This window comes from Babylonia areolata, chromosome 22 (assembly GCF_041734735.1).
Source record: "Babylonia areolata isolate BAREFJ2019XMU chromosome 22, ASM4173473v1, whole genome shotgun sequence".
Lineage (NCBI taxonomy): Eukaryota > Metazoa > Mollusca > Gastropoda > Neogastropoda > Buccinidae > Babylonia > Babylonia areolata.
Window position 1 is genome coordinate 36612483 of NC_134897.1, and position 23190 is coordinate 36635672.

Below are 23190 nucleotides of genomic sequence, written 5' to 3' on the forward strand. Positions count from 1 at the left end.
GAGTAAGGGGGAGGGGGGGGGGTAGAAATATTGCCTCTCAGCAATCTACAGACTGTCTGCGAACAACTGACAATAAAGGACAAAAAAAAAATATATATATATATAAAAAAAGTCTGTTTATAGCTACGATTGTATCAGTTCTCAGAACTGGTCCCTGAATCTGGTTTTACAGCCACTCCCTGGCGGTCCGAGAGTATTTGTCTCCAGGGGGTTTTCCAGCCTCATTCCTTCAGAAGAATGCGGCACTTCAGGCAGCAGTGTGATACGATCAGATTCTGTTCTGACGCCTCTGTCTAGTAGGTAGCAGCAGTCGCGCGGCGATTGAACTTTCTTGTGGAAGTTAGATGCAACACGGAGTGTTGTGTGTGATGGTCAGCATTTAATCTCTCCCCTCTCTCTATCTCTCTCTCCCCTCTCTCTCTCTCTCTCTCCCCTCTCTCTCTCTCTCTCCCCCCCCTCCCTCTCTCTCTCTCTCTCTCTCTCTCCCCCCCTCTCTCCCTCTCCCCCCTCTCTCTCTCTCTCTCCCCCCTCTCTCCCTCTCCCCCCCTCTCTCTCTCTCTCCCCCCCCCTCTCTCTCTCTCTCTCTCTCTCTCTCTCTCTCTCTCTCTCTTCCAAGTAATGAAGACGAATTGAAGAAAACCAGCCACTACCTTTCGAATTGGCTATGTTGAATTTTACTCCACGAAAAATATTTTTTTAGAAATATTAAAAAACTACTTCCCATTAGAAAATCGAGCGAGCTATTTCAGTTGAACGCGCGTATTTATCTTTCCGCGTTTTTTTTTTTATTTTTTTAATTTTTTTATGTATTTTCTTCTTTTTTTATAAGCATCATTCAGTATGACGCCATCATGACTAGCGGGGAGAGAATGGAAAGGGAAGGAAAGAACGGAAAGGGAGAGAGGCGGATGTGTGTGTGTAGGGATGGGGGAGTGAGGGTGGAGAATAAAAGGGAAGGAATGCTGAGGACGGGGGCTATGGAATGGGGGTATTGGGTGGGGGGCATGAGAGGTGGGGGGGGGGGGGGGTTGAGGTGAGGGAAGCCAACAATATTTGTCAAGTCTTGAAATGAGGTTGCTGTCGAACTGAGAAACGATTTTCCCCCCCACAATTAAAAAGAAAAAAAAAAAAAAAAGAAAAAAAAAAAAAAAAAAAAAAAAAAAGCCGCTTCGTGATCTGGCTAGTTGATGGAAGATGGGCCACACCGAAACAAACAACGGGGATTTCATTTTCTGCAGCAGCAGCAGCAACAACAGCGGAAAAGGAAACAATACTGATGGTTAAGCTACGACGATGCCGTTCATTTCCTTGGAACTGATGGGAAAAGTGTTTTATATTAATGTGTATTTTTGTAGTCAGTTATTCATTTACTCAGTTTCCTAGTAACTTGATAATGAAAAAAAAATTAATAATGTGTATTTTAGTCAGTCAATAAGTCACTCACAGTCAGGCAGTTTCTTATTTAGTTCGTTAATTAGTAATAATAATAATAATAATGGATACTTATATAGCACACTATCCAGAAATCTGCTCTAGGTGCTTTACAAAAACGCTTTGTTAACATAAAACATTACATCTATGTTACACACACACACACACACACACACACACACACACACACACACACACACTTTAACAATACATGTGTATCTAAAAGCTACCCTAACACATACGCACACATAGGCAGGCACAAACGTACATAAACGCACGCACACACAATACACATTCATATACATGCATGTAGTTATGTACACATACATATGTATACATACATAGTCAAGCACAGCTAACGCAAAGGAAGTGCATTAGTCAGTCGGCTGCTCGATTAGCTATTTGAGTACTCACCCATTCATTCTTTCATTCATACCATCCATTATCTTTCGTTTACATCCGTTTGTTTGGATTTCATGCGGCGATAGAATCGTGAAACGAACTTTGGTCATTGCAATGACTTGAGAGAGAAAAGGGTGAACAGAACTACGGGCGGGGCGGATTACACAAGACAGAAAAGAGAATGAGAAATGGATTCTGGTTTTCACGTCTTGGAAAACATACATATTGCATGTCTATCTTGGTCTGTAAACCTACATACTTTGCGCTTTATTCATCCTTGTGACGGTATGAACTCGTTTAAAGTAGTTGATCCAGTCGTAATGGAACAGGCATGTGACTTGGGATTCTGCATTTTCATGCCGTTTACTTGTGGAAATTAGGGGGGTGGGGGGGGGGGAGGAGGAGATCATAGAGAAAAACTGACACTGTTTTACGTTGCGCGCGCGCACACACACACACACCGACACGCACACACACCCACACCCACACCCACACATTTATTTTCTTCGAAAGGAGATTGAAAAACTTGTTTGTTTTTTTTCCACTTGGTTTGTTTAATGCACTGAAAGACACGCAAAAGGCAGTGCCTGAGGGAAAGAATTGGCATCGGATTAAGAAGAGAGGGTTTTACCGGAAAAGAAGGAATAATGAGAGAGAGAGAGAGAGAGAGAGAGAGAGAGAGAGAGAGAGAGAGAGAGAGAGGGAGGGAGATTGGGATTTCAGACTGAGAAGAGACAGAGGGGAGAAGAGAGAGAGAGAGATTCGGGGGGGGGGGGAGATTGAGATTTCAGACAGAGAAGAGACAGAAGGGAAAAGAGAGAGAGAGAGGAGGAGAGATTGGGGGGGAGGGAGGGAGACTGAGATTTCAGACAGAGAGAGAAAGGGGAGACAGAAGAGAGAAGGGGGGAAAGAGAGTGTGTGACACATCCGTCCGTTGCGGTCTCATTTGTTAATTGCAAAAGATTGTGAAAGGTAAACCCAAGAGGGATAAAGAGGGCCAAGACACATGAATGTTTGTTTTTTCTTCTGGTTGTTGTTTGTTTTGCTTTGTTTGTTTTTTTAACTCTCTCCATACGAACGGCGAAAGAGACGACGTTAACAGCGTTTCACCCCAATTACCACCATCAAAATATTGCAAGCGGAAGGCTCTTGTACTGAAATGGTAAATGTTGACAAAGAATACCACAATTCTGACGACGGAAGCTAAAGGTTGGGTCATTGAGACACCCACTGGACATCCGAGGGGTCCGTGTAGAGGAGAAGAGAGGACTGGCCGTACTGAGTGAGTTAATCAAATATGGGAGTAAGGGACAGTGTGCGTTTCCAGAAGATACTTTTTTTTTTTAAATGAGCTGGAAATAGGCGTGGCCATTTCTTTATACGTAAACAAGCAAGCAAGCAACTAAGGAAAAACAGGAGACAGTATGGAAAACATTATAGAATATGTTCGTCATCACATGTACGATTCGCACACTCTGTTGAAAACGAGAAAACAGCACCACCACCATGTATATGCACGTAGGCACTCATTGTTAAGTCACTGGTAAATTGAATACTAGACTGGATAAGTTTCATCACAAAATATGTTCGGAGCACACAGGGTTAAAAATGAAAGGCGTGGAATGTAAATGAAAAAAAAGAAAAAGAAAAATAAAAAGATATCAAAGGTCAGCTAAGGAAACTATGAAACAAATGAAATAAAATGTCTCCAAAAGGTATGACATGAACAAGGATTTACCGTATATTTGATAGGTGCACATGGGCTTATTTAGAACACATCTGGACTTGTACCGACATCATCAGACTTCAGTTATCATCTGAGGACTAAATCGCGACCCACCCACACCCTCCTCCCCATCTCCCATTCACGAACCAGTCCATTCACAGACGCTTCTTCCTTCCTTGAGTCGTGAAGAGGAAATGGTTTTGCTCTCTGGAGCCGAGACAGCCACAAATTTCCAGGGCCTCTTTTTTTTCTTTTTTTAAGATGCCCTGGCAGGCAGATGTGGTATTCTAGCCTGACTTCTCTGGGTCCGTGTTTGTCGAAAAAACACACTCCTGATGAGCCATCAGGAAGCGAGAAAAGAGATTGGTGAAAGTGCTTTAGATCCAGACAGTTCGATTTCTCTTACAAGAAAAAGGGGGGTTGTAATGGCGCCCCACGTTCACTCCCTTGATCGCGTTTCTCTGCCCCTCTCCTAACCCTCACCCCCCCCCCACCCCCCCGTAATTCCTTTAATTCACCCCCTTCTTTCCCTCCCACCTCCTTTCCAACACAGACTGAAGATACCTCCACAAAATCACGTCTGGAGAAAGTGCTGTGTGTCGTCAGACCACTGTGGAATGTCAGCCTGCAGCCCAGTCCATACGTGGAAGCTCTGCGAAAATAAAACTATGTTCCAGAAATGGAGAAGCTCTATTTACAAGGCAGTAATGAAATAATCTTCTTCTTCTGAGGCGTTGTTCAAAGTAACTGTTCACTGGGTTTTTCCTCCAGGTCGAAGCCTGAGACTCTGCAAAATGGTTGCAAAAAGCATGGATGTCGTGAATCAAGGACAGAGCCAACTTTTCAAACGGTACCATTTTTCAATGCCACCGACCAGAGTTCAGTCTTTGGAATGAACCTGTCCGGACAGACTAAAAACAAAAAAACAAAAAAAAAACAACAGAGGCAAGGCCTTCAAGACTCACTTGCGATACACTTTTAAAAAAATCTAATCGTTAAAATGTGTTCTGTATTTGTTGTTATAAAGCTTCGCGTTAAAAAAAAAATCCTAACCAGATTCGAATTAAGTCCCCTAGCATTAATTACAGAGTACTTTCCCTTTTATACTATCTGCACCAAAACGTTTGCAGAAGATCAGCACTCTGTTATAGATACATATCACAAAACTGCCCCTTCCTATCTCTGCGGCTGCCTTCACCTCTACACTCCATCTCGCTCACTACGATCGGCCTCGGATCCACTCTGTTTACGCATACCCAGATTCAAACACTTGACTGTTGGCCGCCGTTCTTTCTGGACCTTGCGCGATTGGAATGAACTTCCTTTTTCACTTCATCAAGTCTCCACACTCAGCTCTTTCAAGTCTGGCCTTAAAACCCACCTCTTCCCAAAATAGCCTCCCTTGCCTGCCCCTCCTTGTCTTTAGTTTCTACAGTATTAGTGCATGCGTGTGAATGACTGGTGCGAAAGCGCTTTGTCTCTGCACAAGATCCAGCGCTATATAAATACCTCCGTTTATTTTTTTGCTGCTTCTTATGCGAAGTAATATGACGCAATTTCATACATACTTTCCTGACGATTACTCAAGTTACCAGCATCATTTCAGGCGCGTGATTGAATATCGTACGAAAATGATAAAGATCGTTGACATTTACAATGCTTTCCTAAGACCCTTTTTTCTTTTCATCATTAATGCTTCCAAAAACGCTTCAAGTGCTATTTCAAGATACGCACAGATTTTAATCCTCGTGACAATTGTCGCGATATGGATTACATTTTTTTTTTTACCTTTTGATCTTTTTCCTATTTCATGTGCATGTGTGTGGATGGATTTGTATAATGTATAAACTTCGAACGCCTGTTGTTTTTGTGTGCTTGAGTTTCACATAGTGTCATTTCTTGGGTTTTCACGTGCTGGGTTTTATTTTTTTCCATTAAGCTGTACTCAGGGCAGCATCAGCTGAATTTTTAAAACTGATTTTTGGAAGGCAGACGTACGGTAGAGCTCTCAAGATTAACATCCATGTGGATGTTCCAGGTGTGGCAATATGTATTGCCCAGTTGTGTATAACACCTGTGTGTGTTGAGGTCGGGTTTTCCTGACTAGCCAAGTCCACCAGGGGAACAAGTTGTTTCATGTGAGTAGCCAGTATTTATCTTCAGTTAAACGTTTAAATGTTCTCGTTTGTGTGTGTGTGTATGATCATGATTGTGTGCGCGTGCCTGTGTGTGCTTTGATTGCATGAGGGCTGTATGCCATAATTTGTGACAGTATACTTTTTTGTTTGGGGGTTTTCTTTATTGTCATTTGTTTGTATTTGCAATTGTTTGTCGTGTAATAAAACTTTATTTACCCTTTCAAGTTCCTGATTCCTTCTGTGTGAGAAGGTAGGGGTCGGGGCGCGACAACAATAATGTACCATCTTGTGACAATAGTGTACCAACTTGTGACAATAATGTATCAAGTTGACCTGTAAAGAAACAAATGAAGAGGATCAGTTTACAGCACAAACTATAATTTCAGAACTTCTCCTCGGGCCAAGAGACATACTGGTGACACCAGCACTTATACTTCACGTTGCGTTTGTTGCTCTTTTTTTTTTTTTTTTTTCCAGTACTTTAGGATCGATCGCGTCTCTCTCCCTCCGTCCATGCATGTGAGACGCAGCACATACTAGCCCAGCATTGAAATGAAAACTTGATTATCCAAAATTCAAGTCTCCACATAGCATCTGTCGGCAATGATTCATGTTGTCGATTCTGTGTGTGTGTGTGTGTGTGTGTGTTCGCGCGCGAGAGAGAGAGAGAGAGATCGATGATGCTAACTTTTAGGGCGGATTCAAAATAAATCAAGAAGAGCTGCATATTCTGCCCACATGCTGATGACTGAACAACCACACCCCACCTCATCCACCCCCTCACTCCCCTTTTCTCGCATCGTGTCCCCAGTTGCCCGCACCGTCCTCCATATCAGATGGCCATTAGTCACCGTGTGGGGGGTGGCTTGGGAATCAGTCCTCTGACAATGCAATTGCCTCTGCTGTAGAAAGGTGTCAGACAACCGAACTGCAAAGCGTGGTTAATGTCTGCTTGAATGAAAGATGAGGTGGTAAACTGAGGAAGGGGAGTGTGTGTGTGTGTGTGTGTGTGTGTGTGTGTGTGTGTGTGTGTGTGTGTGTGTGTGTGTGTGTGTGAGTGAGTGGTGTGTGTGTGCGCGCGCGCGCGCATGTGGTCGTTCACCGCCCAAAGAACTAACGAACCGTTTTAACCCCTTGAACGCTGCGTCTTGTTGACAAGAGTACGGCATGGAGTTTGGAGTGACATTACACTTGGGTTCGTGTTGGTGGTGTAGCTGATTTCAGTCAGCAAAAGTAATGTATTGCCGAGGGGAATAAATCAAACTAAAAACATTGACTAAAAATCTGGCCATTCAACTGTTTCAATCTTATCGCCATCATGTGACATTCCCCCGTCAACAACAGACGAGTGGTTAATAACTGTCAGGGCATGCATCTTTCATTATTTATATCATGGCGCAAAGTTGAACGTCATACCCGATAATACTTTTCTGAAAAAAAAAGTGTGATGGGGTTCTAAATGTTGTCGCTATTTTCACTAAATACCCAGAGAGAACGCAGCCTGTGCAACACACACACCAACCGCTGGTTGATTTGCCTGCTGTCTATACAGATACGGAAAAAAATTGCGTTGCAAGTCTGCTAGTCTTGTAATGTGGATGGGCTAATGGATGTTGTCCTGCGCCATGATCCAATTTCTCGGACGGAAGAGCCTAGTATGGTCGTAACCCGCTACTAACTAGTAGTGTGTAGTATGGAACTGACCAAAGGCGTAGTTCGGTCAACGTAGGCACTTAGTCACGTGCAACTGTCAAAAAGTTAGAACCAAGCTATGCAGCAAGGCACCAGCTGGAATGAAAGTAAACGTTGTAGAATATGCCACAGGATGCTGATGTCGGGGGGGGGGGTGGGGGCTACAGAAGGTGGGTGGACAGATGGGACAGCGGTGGGAAGCCGTTAATATAAAAAAAAAAGAAACATTTTGATGCAGTGCGGTGAATGCCGTCCCACTGTGACGAAATGGGATGTGTTCCATTGTGGCAACTGGGTTTTTGTACTACTGTGAATGTTGTGTTTGAACATCATTACGGAGTAAAGGGCGGGGACGGTAGGGCCTAATAATCATGAAAAAAAGAAAAAAAAAAAAACCCGTAAAATGCGGTGATTCAGTCGATAGTTAAAAAAAAAAAAAAAAAAAAAAAATCTTGTTCTATTCTTCCTTTACGGATTTCTCGATTACGACATGGTGAAAGTAATCTATTCCGTCACATTTTGAATTTCAAAAGCAACTGCAGCTCGCATGAGATTTTGACCGCGTTCTTTTCCGCTGTTTCTTTAAATCATCCAAGACAAGACTCTCAACGGGACGGAGGGAAGGAGGGAGGGAGGGAGGGTGAGGGAGGGGGGACACAAAAAGAGGGGGATGGGGAAAGCCAGCACTATTTGTCATGGCTTGAAATGAGGTTGCTGTCAATTTGAGGCGGGGGGGGGGGGGGGGGGGGGACAAACAACCTCGAACATAAAAATTAAAATAATAAAATAAAATAAAACGAACCCCATCGTGATCTTGCCTGTTGATAGAAAACTGGTCATGCTGGACCGAACAACAGGGGACTTCCATTTTCCACGTGGACGGCAACGGAAAAATACCAATGGGTCCCTGTTGAAGCCATGCCGCTGTCAGTCCTTGTCCCTGCGGGATCGTTGACAGAAAGGCAGCTTAGTTGATGACCTGATTTGTTGCTTGTTTTTTTGTTTGTGTTTACTTTTACTTTATCGGTTTTTTGTGTGTGTTTTTGTTTTTTTTTGTGTGTGTGTGTGTGTGTGTGTGTGTGTGTGTTAACTGTGGCGCGAAAATCATGTGAACATAACACGCACAACAGAAATTAAAGAAATGCGTGTTTACATAACAGAGAGAGGGAAAGAGATTGGGGGGTGTCAGCACTTTATATCTGAAACGAAAATTTCCAAACGAGAGAAATATGTGGGGGTGTCAGCACTTTTTATCTGAAACGAAAATTTCCAGACATAATATATCTGCCTGGGCTACGTTTCCGTATGTGCCCCCGTCTCTCCTTTCTATGCCTGTCGATTTATATGTTCCGCTCTCTCTCTCTGTCTCCATCTTTCCCCACTCTGTTTCTGTCTGCTTCTTTCTCTGTTTACGTCTTGGAACCACAGAGCGAGATATATATATATTTTTTTTTAAGTTTAAAAATTTACTCGACATTTTAATGTATTTTTAAACCATGAAGACTTGCCAGAGGGCATTAAAGGCAGCGGCGCTGGAAAACGAGAGAGAGAGTGGGGGAGGGGGGGTTGGGGGGGGGGTATTTCCATTTCGTTCTCATTTGCTAATTGACTTCATTTTGTCGAAGGAAAAAAACAAAGATGCACTGACATACTTTGTTTAGTATGTTGCTGGGCCCATTTATGAACAAATCGTCTGAATCTTTGTTTTACTTCCAAATCCACCCACCCACATCTTTCAAGTTATTTCAGCTCACAGTCGTCTCCACACCCCAGAAAAGAACGAAAGAGAAAAGAGAAAAAAAAAAAACGCCAGAAACGCCATGGGGAAGCCAGAAGTGATAAGCCGACAACAGCAAGTTTAATGAAACTTGTGCTATCTGAAATGGACGGAACCAGTTTCGCTTTCGGAACTCCTTTTACCACGTCAACCATGAGAACAGATAATTCTTTTTTTCTTTTCTTTTTTAACCACAAGAAACATGTCTGGAAAGTTTCGTACACCATCACCACAGCAGTCAAGGATTATTACTCATAGTTTGGTGTTCTGTCTATAGAAACGTAGGAGATGCTGACACAGTGAAGGTGGAGGTGGGGGTGGGGTCATGACCCTGACATTCCAGGGAGGCGGGAAAATGGGTGCCACAAGGGGAAAAAAAGGGAATCGCGTCTCAAAGAGCGTGATGAAAAAGTCGCGGTTTCTATAATTCCCCATGACAGGTTACAATTCCAGATATTGGCAGGCGATTATCTTCGGGTCACGAGGTTCAGACAGTAGTTTTGATGGGCGAGTTAGAATTTGTGGGCTGGCTTACGCGTGTGCTGTTGGTACTTTGATAACAGCCAGAAACTGGCACTGATATTTTGTTATTTTGATTTCATGTTCTTTCCCTGTCTCTGGACCTTGCAATTAGAATGAACTTCCTCTTCTGCTTCGTCAAGCCTCTACACTCAGCTCTTTCAAGTCTGACCTTAAAACCCACCTCTTCCCAAAATAGCCTCCCTCCCTCTTCAGTTTCTACAGTTTTAGAGTTATGCATGCGCGTGAATGACTGGTGCGAAAGCGCTTTGATTTGTCTGTGCACAAGATTCGGCGCTATATAAATACCATTATTATTATTATTATCATGTAGCCGTGGACCGAGTGGCTATTCAAGGGAACGGCACAAAAGAACTAACTAAATGATTGATTGAATGAAAGGATAGACAAGAACCCACGCACAGGCCAGGGACATATAGAGTCCAGTCACAAACTAGTTTTTCTATTGTTTTATTTACAATAGTTATAAGAACATAAAAAAGAGAAAACTAAGAAGAGAAGAACTAAGAGAAGACAGTGCCTGGAATGACACAAATAAATGTCATTAGCACAATATGTCGGCACAAGTGAATAATAAAGCACATGTATACATATTACATGGAAAAGACTATCACTCGGGTTTGGGATACGCAGCAACATAATGCATATGTGTGAAGACCAAACGCTGACATCAAATGACATTTCTAATACATTTAAATAGCGCAGTTAAAGTGATTGAAGAGATGCTGACTTGGTGAAAGTACACTGACAGTCAGATGACTGACCAGGTATTAAATGACCACTCATCACTCACTGTGCCAATCTATGCAAGTTAATTAAGCGGACTGCAAAGACCGTCACGTGCTGCGAGCAGGTCGTCACTAATCACGGTAAACCCGATGACAACTGTTTTTTACAAGGTGTTCAGTGACATATTTCTAAACGATTCCTGAACCGATTTACGTCGGATCAGTTGCAAAAGAAAGAGCTCAACGCCTACAAATGGAGTGTTGGTTATTTAAGATGAATTTATAATAATTTAAGTCACCTGAACAGGGTCAGTTTTAACGAGCTCATTGCTGAAAATTACAAACTGCGTTAAATCAGTTTAACGCAGGCAAACATAAGTGGAATAGATCAAAAGATGGAATTGCGACGATTCCGCTAGTATATAATACTTGTAGTTTACTGATCTGACAAAAAGAGTTATTAGTTAATTACGGTGGAACAGAAACACAAGTTTCCGCTCAGCCAATGACGAGCCGCGAGTAGGCTGTCTGGCGAGAACAAAAATAATGTAAGCAGAGTGACGTCACACAAGTCTGGGCGCGGGTAAGGAGGGGAAAAACGTCGTCTGATGTAGTTCGTGTGTGTGTGAGCAGTTTTGGAGCAAGCATAGCGCGCTTGGTCACAATTATATTTCATTGTCTCCAGAAACCCTTCTGGAACTTCCTACCATCACCGCCATAGGACTGGGTGGTCATATTTCGGTCTCCTAGGAAAGAAAGAAATGCAAAGAACGGAAGGGGGGAGCAGATATTAAAGCGAGGGGAGGATCTGCCAGATCCTACTGTCACGTCCGTGTCTTAATCATGGTCTCGTGTCTCAGGTCAGTGCTGTGATCAGTTTCGTGTCATGGTCAGGTCACAGTCAATGCCATTGTCAGGTCAGTCTCGTGCTTATGGTTACACCTTTGTCGTGGTCATGGGTCATGATCAGGTCAGTGTCATACTCCTGGTCAGGTCATTACCATAGTCTTGTTCAGGTCAGTGTCAGTCTTGATCAGGTCATTGCCATAGTCTTGTTCAGGTCAGTGTCAGTCTTGATCAGGTCATTGCCATAGCCTTGCTCAGGTCAGTGTCAGTCTTGATCAGGTCAGTGTCAGTCTTGCTCAGGTCATTGCCATAGTCTTGTTCAGGTCAGTGTCAGTCTTGGTCGGGTCAGTGTCGCTTCTATGTCGTGATCATGGTTAATGTCAGCCTCAGGTCAGTGTCGTTGTCACTGTCAGGTGAATGTCGTAACGTTTCTTGTGAGAGGTAAGGATAGTGTTGTGGTCATGGTCAGGTCAGTTTCAAGGTCAGGTCAATGTCATGGCAAGGTCGCCGACAATTCGGCGGAGGCGACACCAGGGGAGTGATGGCCTAGAAGTAACGCGTCCCCCTAGGAAGCGAGAGAATCTGAGCGCGCTGGTTCGAATCACGGCTCAGCCGCCGATATTTTCTCCCCCTCCACTAGACCTTGAGTGGTGGTCTGGACGCTAGTCATTCGGATGAGACGATAAACCGAGGTCCCGTGCGCTAGCATGCACTTAGCGCACGTAAAAGAACCCACGGCAACAAAAGGGTTGTTCCTGGCAAAATTCTGTAGAAAAATCCACTTCGATAGGAAAAACAAATACAACTGCACACAGGAAAAAATACAAAAAAAAAGGGTGGCGCTGTAGTGCAGCAACGCGCTCTCCCTGGGGAGAGCAGCCCGAATTTCACACAGAGAAATCTGTTGTGATAAAAAAAGAAATACAAATACAAAACAGGGGAGAAGGGATGGAGGGGGGAGGGGGTAGGGGGGGCGGGAGGGGGGGGGGGGATACTAAACAAAATAACTTGTCTACGCCTAAGTCTGCCGTGGCAACAAGCGTCCTAAACAAGGGGATTAATACGCAGTTGACCTTCAGTGAGTCGAAGTGAAGAACTTCACAGTCATGTTTTTATACACCGGTTTGTTTCCGTCGCCACGATATAGAGACAGAGATAGAGAAAGAGAGAGACAGAGAGTCGGTTTTTGTGCGTCGAGACTTAAACACATTGAATGCGATTTCACTGCCTGTAATAAGGCAACCAAACCACAGCCCAGAGGAAAGCAACTGCCACGCTTGCAAGGCTTCCATAATTTCCTCCCTTGCCCCAAGCAACCCATCAGATTACTGTACCTCTCCGGTTGTGACAACAGCACCATATGGGGGCCTACATCCTACCTGGCCCCTCAAGTCAAGGCGATTAAGTCTTCACCACCAAACACACACACACAGTATGCGTGTGTGTGTGTGTGTGTGTGTGTGTGTGTGTGTGAGATATATATATATATATATATATGCGTGCGTGTGTGTGTGCGTGGTCCCAATGGACAATGGATGGTGACATGGACCCCACACACGGCACGGGGCAACCTTCTGAGTCACTCCGCCCCCCCCGGGCCCCCCTCTCCCATCCCCCTCCACTTAACAACCCAGAAAAATCAAATCAAATTATGGTGCTTATAGCCTCGCCGACCACCAAGACCAACACACACACACCCTCAGCAATAATAAATGGCAGCACGCCCCTAGAGAACGATAGTTCGTTTACTCACGTGCACCTTACAAAATCAAATCAAATTATGGTGCTTAGAGCCTCGCCGACCACCAAGACCAACACACACACACACACCCTCAGCAATAATAAATAGCAGCACGCCCCTAGAGAACGATAGTTCGTTTACTCACGTGCACCTTACAAAATCAAATCAAATCAAATTATGGTGCTTAGAGCCTCGCCGACCACCAAGACCAACACACACACACACCCTCAGCAATAATAAATAGCAGCAGGCCCCTACAGGACGACGACGACGACAACATTTCATTCGTTTACCACGTGCACCTTCAACGTGTGTGTGTGTGTGTGCGCGTGCGTGTGTGTGTAGTAAATGTTTGTTTTATCGAAATTTCAAAAAGTGGATTTGGTAGAGAAAAGTATACGAGTCAAATGCCTGATTATTACGTTATCAGCTTCTTCAGATTTCGAAGTAGTAATCATAAGCTGGAAATAGAAACAGGGAGACACAAAAGGCATACCACGAGAGTTACGGCTTTGTAAGGTTTGTAACATGTCTGTGATTGGGGATGAGTTTCATCTTATAATGGAATGTCCCAATTATAATCAGTTACGAAACAGATGTGTTCCTAAGAAAAAAATATATTTGTCTCCAAAATCGGTTTTTAATTTTTTTAATATGCTCAAAGGAGGCAAAAAAAAGTCATTTTAGCCGTAAGTAAGATGATTAGATTTGCAAATGTTGCCTAGCTACACTTTTGGAGTTAAAAGACATTTGTGTTTTCTCAACTTTCATGTGACATTGTTGTGTATATGGAAATGTTTGTTCTGGGCATGATTTTTTTTTTTTTCCAGTAATCCTCCATACTCCAATAGGAGTGAAAGGATAATTAAAACTTGAATTTGAACGCGCGCGTGTGTGTGTGTGTGTGTGTGTGCGTGTGTGCGTGCGTGCGTGTGGTCTCTCCTCGTTGCCCAGATCATCTGGCGACGGGCCTCGGACCCCAACCCGCTGACCATCGGCCAGCTGGTGTACGTCAACGACGAACGCTACTCCATCCAGAGCGTCCCCGAGCGCCTCGAGTGGAACCTGCGCATCAAGGACGTGCAGCCCCGGGACGCCGGGGTCTACGAGTGCCAGATCAGCAGCCGCCACAAGCTCATCCACCACGTCATGCTCAGAGTCAACAGTACGTGCCTGCCCGCCCGCTCTCTCTCTCTCTCTCTCCAACTCCCCCCCCCCCCCCTCCCCCATCCCTTATCTTTCGGTTTACCACTCTCTCTCCGTCTCTGAACACCCCCTCCCCCTCTTCCCACCATTCCTCTCCGCAGACCCCACTTTGTTCTCATGTTTCTCATTTGTTCTCATGTTTCTCATTAAGGATGTTAAACATTTTATTTATTTATCTATTTATTTATTTATTTTTAAAGAATACGATGCCGTGTGTGTGTGTGTGTGTGTGTGTGTGTGACACAGCGAGAAAGGGATAGCGAGAGAGAGAGAGAGAGAGAGAGAAGGGAGAGAAAGAGAAGTTGTCACTTTAGCGTCTGTACACGAAAAGTAAAGGACAGTGTGTGTGTGTGTGTGCGCGCGCTTTTTAAGGAGAGAAAGGTCACTTGTAAAAATAATTCTTTGTAAGTTAGACACGTGTGTATGCGTGGCGCATGCGTGTTTTTTCGTGTTGTTTTTTGTGTGTTTCGATTGCGTGTGTGCGTGTCGGGTGCGTGTTGTGTATTGTGTTGTTTTGTGATGTAGTTTCGTTGTACAGCGAGAAAGTTATTCGAGAAGGAGAGGAAAGAAAGGTCTTTCTCCCCTTTTAGTGTAGCTTACACAAAATAATCGACGTGTGTGTGTGTGTGGTGTGGTGTGTGTGCGGCGTGCGTCGTATACTTTCTTTTTTCATGCTCTTTTCTTTAGGAGAAAGTCATTATAATAATTCAGAGTCTTTGTAAGTTGCACGGTGCTAGTTTATCGATTATGAGCCGAAACAGTATCTTTTTTGAGGGGTTTTTATTATTTTTTTTTTTTTTCAATTCCGTTCTATCGTATGTTGTCTGATGGTAGGTCCTTCAAATGTATTGTCGTTCTTTTACGCAGATACCGTATGTCATTTGACCCCAAAAGTAACAATATTTTACTTCTATTGAGAAAAGCTAGTAGAACACGTACTGCCTTCCATCTGACTGTCACTTTCGTATGGCTAAACTAAATAAAATAAAAGAATGTAGGTGCGGTGCGCTGGAATGCGGCGTGCGTGGGTTTTGCCGTGGCGGCTCAAGAGTTGAGTGTGCGTGCGGCTAATGGAATGGACACAAGTCAGTTATCCATAAGATGTCTTGGGATGTGTTGCTCTAATACTGACTGAAGTGTTGATCTGTTTTAATCCGGATTCATTATGTAAGGGTGGTGCTGTGCACTTGACCACTGTTATCATCGTTCATCTCAGGTCTCATTGAACGTGCTATCTGTGGCTTACCTGTTTGTTTTTTTACATTTCTTTATCCTTAAATTCTCATTAGATTATGGTGTGCTTGATGAGTGAGGTCCCACTCAAGGTCATTGTGGTCCGCGAAAACATATGCATACTAAAGTAGTGTGCATAGTCGTAAACCGTACAAAGACAACAATGTTCTAGCACAAGCAATCTCTTAGTGGCCAATAAACTCGATGGTTCTGTGAATTGATAACTGCGACGTCCACTACGTAACAAGAAACATGTACAAATATACTGTAATCGAGCTTAAAAAAACAAAATGGAAAAAAAAAAGCAAACGTGTTTGGATTAAACAAGACAGCGTGAGAGCTTCAGGATGATTTGTGAGACAATCTGCCCAATCTTTGCTGCCCACCGATTTTTTCTCTTTTTTTTTTTTCTTTTTTTTTCCGGATCAAACATGACAACATGGAGGCTGGCACGCTAAGTGGAGAGCGGTGATGTGTCGGATCCATTTCCCAGTCTCTATCGGCGTGTAACAGGGTTGTCTGTTGGTTCCTACCCTCTTCACCCTCACGTCTACTACAATGTTGTTCACAGCCCACTCCCAGACTAATGCTGGGGACGGGTCACTGTCCGCGACAGGTGTGATGACAAGTTTCTTTGACCTGTGAAATCTACAAAGTTCTGGAGCCCCAGTGCGGGAATTCCCGTTGTTTGCAGATGACTGTGTGCTCTTACAGCACTGAACGGACCAGACCTGACCAGCAGTCAAAGACCATCAACCCGCAGGGCACAATTCTGATCAATGGTGATCATTTCACGAACCTAGGAAGCTTCTTTTCCTCACCTTGCAGCATGGACAAAGAGGTTTTCAAAAGACTGGCATAAGGCACGTGCTTCCTTCGGGCAGGCTTCAGGCACGAACGTGTGGGATGAACGCTGCACCAAACTGACAACCACGTTGGCAGTCTAGAAGACAGCTGTTATCAACACTCCTGCTCAAAGACTGTCAGACATGGACGCTGTATAGGAAACAGAGCACTGGATCAGTTCTACCTCCGGCGCTTGCGTAGTGTCACCAGCATCTTATGGGAGAAAGGAGTTTCCAACGCAGAAGTAGTTTCTCTCTCTCTCTCTCTCTCTCTCTCTCTCTCTCTCTCTCTCTCTCTCTCTCTCTATAATATAGCTAGGGTTAAAGCACTCATCACGAAATGACATTGTCGAGATGGACATGTCGTCCAAATGGATAAGCCGTCGTCTCCTAACTCTGTTGTCGCAAGGCAAATCGGAAAACTCATTGAAACTCTTTACGAACTGCCTGAAATCTTCACTTGCGGCCTGCAGCATTTCTTGGGTGGGGAAACTCTTAATTACCACTCAGCGCGTCACCTGGCGACTGGCTGTCTCCGATGGAGATCTGGCGCTTGAGGAGTTTTCGAAGAGTAGGTCCTACAAAGAGACGAGACATCTACGCACCACTCACTCACTGTCCCCCCCCCCCACCACCCCCCACCCATACACACATCCACCCCTAAGCCCCCTCACCTGATCCCCCTTCCTCCCCCACCCAGAATCCCCTTTCCCGCCACACACACACACACACACACACACACACACACGGGCACGCGCTTTGCGATATACTGTCTCCCTAAAACCAGAAAAAAAAGCAATGATTCCTCTGCGAAGCAAATCGTTTTTGCTTTCAAATGAAATCACAAACCAGTTACTTATAAAATCACCCTCAATGAGTTTTTACCCCCACCCCCACCCCCCACCCCCAACCCCACGTTGAATAGAACTTAGCGTGGATATCTAATCAGTAGTAGCTGCAGCATCTGTCCTGCTCATTGCTGTAGTTTTTTTTTGTTGTTCCTCGATCGGTTTCTTTTCTGTGTGCTGTTTGTACAGAGACTGAAAGACCAGAGAGAGACCGATATGTCAACTTCAAAAAAGGTATACCCCACTCTCTTGACTCACGTGTTGTTTTGTTGGTGGTGCTTTTGGTGTGTTGTGTCGTATTAGATTGTATTATTTGTTGTTTTTCTTGCGATCTATATATATAATATATGTGTGTGTGTGTGTGTGTGTAAGTGTACACAAGTGCCAGGAGAGATCTGTGCACGTGCGTGTGTGTGTGTGTGTGTGTGTGTGTGTGTGTGAGGGGGAGGTGGGGGAGCAGGGGGGGGGGAGAGGATGAGGTATGTGAGTGTATGCATGCCTACACTGTGGGAGCAACGGGATATTGGAACGTGCGTGTGCGTGTGTACATATATAATGTATATGTATGTATCTATCTTTGTATATATGTGTGTGGGGTTGGATGTGGGGGATATGGGCGTATGTGTGTGGTCTTGTACAAGTAAATGTTCATCTGTGTGTGTGTGTGTGCCGTGGAAGCTGCGATACGTAGCCTAGAAATGAGGAGGGGGGTAGAGGAGGTGCAGGGTAATGTGTGTGTGTGTGTGTGTGTGTGTTGGGGCTCATGTACGTTTATGTGTATTTGACTGTGCTTTCATATCTGTGAAACTGCATTTTTGGTGCATATCTGTTATGCATGTGTGGGTGAATGTGTGTCTTCATGTTTTACATTTATTTGCTTATTTATTTATTTATATTATTATTACCTTTTTATATCATATTTATTTATTTATTTTACTTATTTATGTACGCTTATCTATTATTTATTCACCTTTTTTTTTTCTCTCAAGGCCTGACTAAGCGCGTTGGGTTACGCTGCTGGTCAGGCATCTGCTTGGCAGATGTGGTGTAGCGTATATGGATTTGTCCGAACGCAGTGACGCCTCCTTGAGCTACTGAAACCGAAACTGAAAACTGCGCGCGTGTGTGTGTCGCCATCTCTCTCTCTCTCGTCTTGCTTTTTATGTCTTTCTGTTAATTTTTGACTCACTTGTGTAAACAAAGTGAGTCTGTTTTAACCCGGTGTTCGGTTGTCTGTGTGAGTGTGTGTGTGTGTCCGTGGTAAACTTTAACATTGACATTTTCTCTGCAAATACTTTGTCAGCTGACACCAAATTAGGCATAGAAATAGGAAAAATTAAGTTCTTTCCAGTCATCTTGTTTAAAACAATATTGCACCTCTGGGATGGGCACAAAAAAAAAAAAAAATGAAGCCTAATTATATGGAAACTGCATTTACTGTTATATCTATATTTTTTTTGTATTCTCTAAACTTGGCACTTTGATCTGATATTCTGACCCAACAACAAGAGCAGTCATTATTATCATTTTTTGTTCAAACAGGAACTTCTTTTGCTAAGCATGGAAGTTTTATTTATTTTGCAAACGTTTTGGTGCAGTTGTAAAAAAGGGAAAATACTCTAATTAATGCTAGGGGACTTAATTCGAATCTGGTTAGGACTTTTTTTTTTTTTTTTTTTTTTTTTTTAAACGCGAAGCTTTATAATAACAAATACAGAACACATTTTAACGATTAGATTTTGTTTTAAGTGTATCACAAGTGAGTCTTGAAGGCCTTGGCTCTCTTGTTTGTTGTTGCTGCTGCTGCTGTTGGTTTTGGTGTGTGTCTATAGTTTCTAGTCACTATAACTCCGCTACGTTTGGTTGTTTTATTTTCCGTGAAGTTAGTGAACGTGCGTGTATCGCTTGCATTTAATCGGAATATGCGTTGTGAGTAGTTCACTGGCCTGCTGCCGCTTTTAAGATCGCATCGTAAGTAATTTCACTATACTGGAATTTAGCTTTTATTTCTTTGTTCCTATTTTGCCATTTCATTTCATTTTATTTTATTTCTAGCATGTCGTCCTTCTACATTTCACAGCAAACATCTTTTTTTGTTTTGCCAGTATTCTGTTTGTTGCTATTTGGTTCGATTCAATTTTCATCAAAAACAGGAAGCAAGCAAGCAAATGAAACTGAATATCGTTTTGCGGGTGTGTGTGTGTGTGTGTGTGTGTGTGTGTGTGTGTGTACGTACGTATGTGTGCGCGTGTGTGTGTGCGTGTGCGCGCGTTTAAAAAAAAAACAACTTTTAAAACCCTCCAGCACATTTCTTTCAAGACGAAATGAGCTTTAGAAATTGTGTAATAGAGCAAAAGGCGAGAGGAGACACTGACATCATGGCACAGAGACGAACAGAGATACAGGAAACATTATTCTGTGACAATCATTCCACCCACCCACCCACCCACCCCGTCCCCCCCTACCCCCTACCCCCCACCCCCATCCACATCACAACAGCCTGAGTGTAAATAACTGAGGCAACCCCAACCCCAAAGGCATAAAAATAGGAAAAATTCAGTTCTTTCCAGTCATCTTGTTTAAAACAATATTGTACCTCTGGGATGGGCACAAAAAAATAAAAAATGAAGCCTAATTATATGCAAACTGCATTTACTGTTATATTTATATTTTTTGTATTCTCTAAACTTGGTACTTTGATCTGATATTCTGACACAACAACAAGAGTCATTATTATCATTTTTTGTTCAAACGGGAACTTCTTTTGCTAAGCATGGAATTTTTATTTATTTTGCAAACGTTTTGGTGGAGATAGCAAAAAAGGGACATTACTCTGTAATTAATGCAAGGGGACTTAATTTATCACAAGTGAGTCTTGAAGGCCTTGCCTCTCTTGTTTTTCTTCTTCTTCTTCTTCTTCTTCTTCGTCTTCGTCTTCTTTCTTCAGGCACAGCTCAATGATTTATTTCCCTTTTTGCGTTCTGTTTTATTGCAGTTCAACCTCCCCCACCTGTACATAGCAAACCGGGTGAGTAAATTGTGTGTATGCGTGTGTGTGTGCGTGTGTATGTGCGTGTGTGTGTGTGCGCGCGTGCATTCGTGTGTATTCGTGTGTATGCGTGCGTGCGTGCGTGCGTGTGCGTGCGTGCGTGCGTGCGTGTGTGCGAGTGCCTTTCTGTCTGTGCGTGCACGCGCGCGTGTGTGTGCGTGCACGCGCGCGTGTGTGTGTGTGCACGCGTGTGTGTGTGTGCACGCGTGCGTGCGTGTGTGTGTGTGTGTGTGCATCACGATTACTACACATACTGCCACCAACAACAATTACAGTCATCTGTCTCGGAGCAATCCAAAGCAGTCGAAAATCATCATCTTAGATGAACAGACTATAAACGAATAAATGAACGCTGTACAAATCTCACCACCTCCCCCATTGAATTCTCTCGAATCACTTCATTACTGCAAAAAAAAAAACACACACACAAGAAAACACGATCAAACAAACAAAACAAAATTAATATCTGAGATAAAGAGGAGGTGATAATAGCGGACAGTATCGACTGCACACACACACACACACACACACACACCCTCATACTTGAAAACAACCATACCAATCTTCAGAACCATACCAATCTTCAGACCGTGGAGTCGAACACACTGGCTTTACTGTTAAAAAAAACTACAAAAAAAACAAACTACCAACAGTTTGGGGGCCATAAATTTTTCGGGGGAAGGCCTTTGTTCATTAACCTTATTGGAGATCGTTTGACATTCGCCAGCGCCAGTGTCCAACTTGGGTTAACGACCAGGAAAGGGAAAGACTGGGGGAAGAGGACAGAGAGAGAGAAAGGAGAGGAGGATAAATGGAGGAGAAAGCCCGTTGATTTTTTTTTTTCACGTCTTGTTCAAAAGTGCCGCCCACGACCACCACCACCACCACATCTTCCCTTTTCTTCTACTTTCCCGCCAGTGTTTTATCACTGGGATTATTTCTTGGCGCATGAAATAGGAACTACAACTACATTAATTTTTTTTTTTTTTTGGTCGCTTTGTATGCGTATTGCTTCATCTGTTCTACGACAGCCTTGGCATGGCACTGTTATCACACCAAGCTATTTTTCACGATAAAAAGCTACTGATAAGCATTCCTGTAAATTAAAAAAAAAAAAAAAAAAATATATATATATATATATATAATAAATCAAACAAGTGTGTGAACAAAGCAAACATAGGCTATCGACTCGGGAAATAGAGAGAGAGAGAGAGAGATGGATACGTATATACAGCGCCTATCCTCGGTCGGAGACTAAGCTCTAAGCGCTTTACGAAACACGGGAAGTCATTTGCACAACAGGCTGCCCAGCCTGATTAGAGCCGACTGACGGCTCATCATTCGGTTTCCTGTGTCATTTGATCAGATTTCAGGCACGCACACTCGTTATTTCAGGCAAGCACACATACACTTTCTGACAGACATGTAACACGAGAGAGACAGATAGAGAAAGAGAGACAGATAGACAGACAGGAGTGATCGTTACTGGTGTTTGCCTCTGTGCTCTTTGACTGCAATTAAGATCCACAACCACTTAAAACTGTTTACATTATTCTTGTCCCCTACCTTCTCCGAACGCCAACCCCCTTCCCCCCCCCCACCCCCCCAACCCCTCTCATCCCAATTCTTTATCCCTCCCTCCCTCCCAACCCAACCCAACCCAACCCCACACCCTCCACGCTCCCACCAACACCACAGCCATCTTCATGGAGGGCACCAAGTTCGTGGAGAAAGGAGACTCCATCCACCTCATCTGCAACGCCTCGGGCGCCCGGGGCCCCCCAGAGAACCTGGACTGGTTCAAGGACGGCATCAAGATCACCGCCGACGGCTGGCGCCACATCACCATCGACAAGTTCCGCGTGCACAACACCAGGACCCTCGTCAGCGTCCTGGACAAACGCTACAGCGACATGCGCGACGCGGGCACCTACGTCTGCCGGAGCAGCAACCTCGGGGTGACCAGCCTCAAGGTGCACGTGCTCAACGGTGAGTGAAGGGGGGGGGGGGGTGATGGGGGCCAGGGGATGACGGGGATGGGGGGGCGGGGGGGGGGGGGTTAGGGGGGGTGAGGGAAGGGTTAAGTTGGTTGGTGTATGTGTCGGGGGCGGTGGTGATGGCGAGAGAGAGATATATATATATAGGGAGGGAGAGAGGAAAAGATGGGAAAGAGTTGACTATAATGGTTAAATAAAAAAATAAAACTTTTTAAAAAAGTGGTTTCTTATTGATGTGTACATGTGCATCCAGTTCTGTTTTTGTTTTGTTTTCAATTTTTTTGTTATCGAATATACTCCTTTAATCAAACATAAGAAAGTAGTATTCACAACAGTATATTTTCACTTAACACGTCCAATGAACGACTTTTTTTCTTTCTTTTTTTAACTTACTAAGCCAATAATAAATGAAGTAATTTTATTTTAATTGTACTTATTTCAAATATTCACATATTCATCTTTGATTCCTACCCTGTATTTCTCCCAGTCTCTCGCCAGCTCACTATACGACTTCACTCTTTACTCTCATTGTATATGTTGTTATGGTATTTCTTTTTTGTCACAAGAGATTTCTCTGTGTGAAATCCGGGCTGCTGTCCCCAGGGAGAGCGCGTTGCTACACTACAGGGCCACCCTTCGTGCAGTTTTTTTTGTTTTTCCTATCGAAGTGGATTTTTCTACAGAATTTTGCCGGGAACAACCCTTTTGTTGCCGTGGGTTCTTTTACGTGCGCTAAGTGCATGCTGCACACGGGACCAGCTCAGCTTATCGTCTCATCCGAATGACTCATACCTTATAACGTAAATTTCTTCCTTCTGGGGTTGCTCCGACTGTGGCAACTTGAATGAAATCTGTTTATAGCAGAAAGCTGTATCTCCGTATTGGAATGCACAGGACGTTTTATGAGAAGCAGTTTACACACTGAATAAAACACACACACACACACACACAAAATCACTCCCAACCCTCCGCTCAGCACTCTTCATTTAGG

At 43.8% G+C, this 23190-nt stretch overlaps 1 protein-coding gene across 2 annotated transcripts in view; it reads left to right on the plus strand.

Annotated features, from left to right (window-relative positions):
- The window catches only part of LOC143297213 (lachesin-like), a 474686-nt gene that overhangs the window by 447476 nt on the left and 4020 nt on the right, over positions 1-23190 (plus strand). For both annotated transcript variants that reach the window (XM_076609424.1, XM_076609426.1), the window contains exons 3-6: positions 13976-14186; positions 17343-17387; positions 20149-20181; positions 21901-22191. In XM_076609424.1, coding sequence (XP_076465539.1) covers positions 13976-14186; positions 17343-17387; positions 20149-20181; positions 21901-22191 — 580 coding nt within the window. The remainder of the gene's footprint in view (positions 1-13975; positions 14187-17342; positions 17388-20148; positions 20182-21900; positions 22192-23190) is intronic.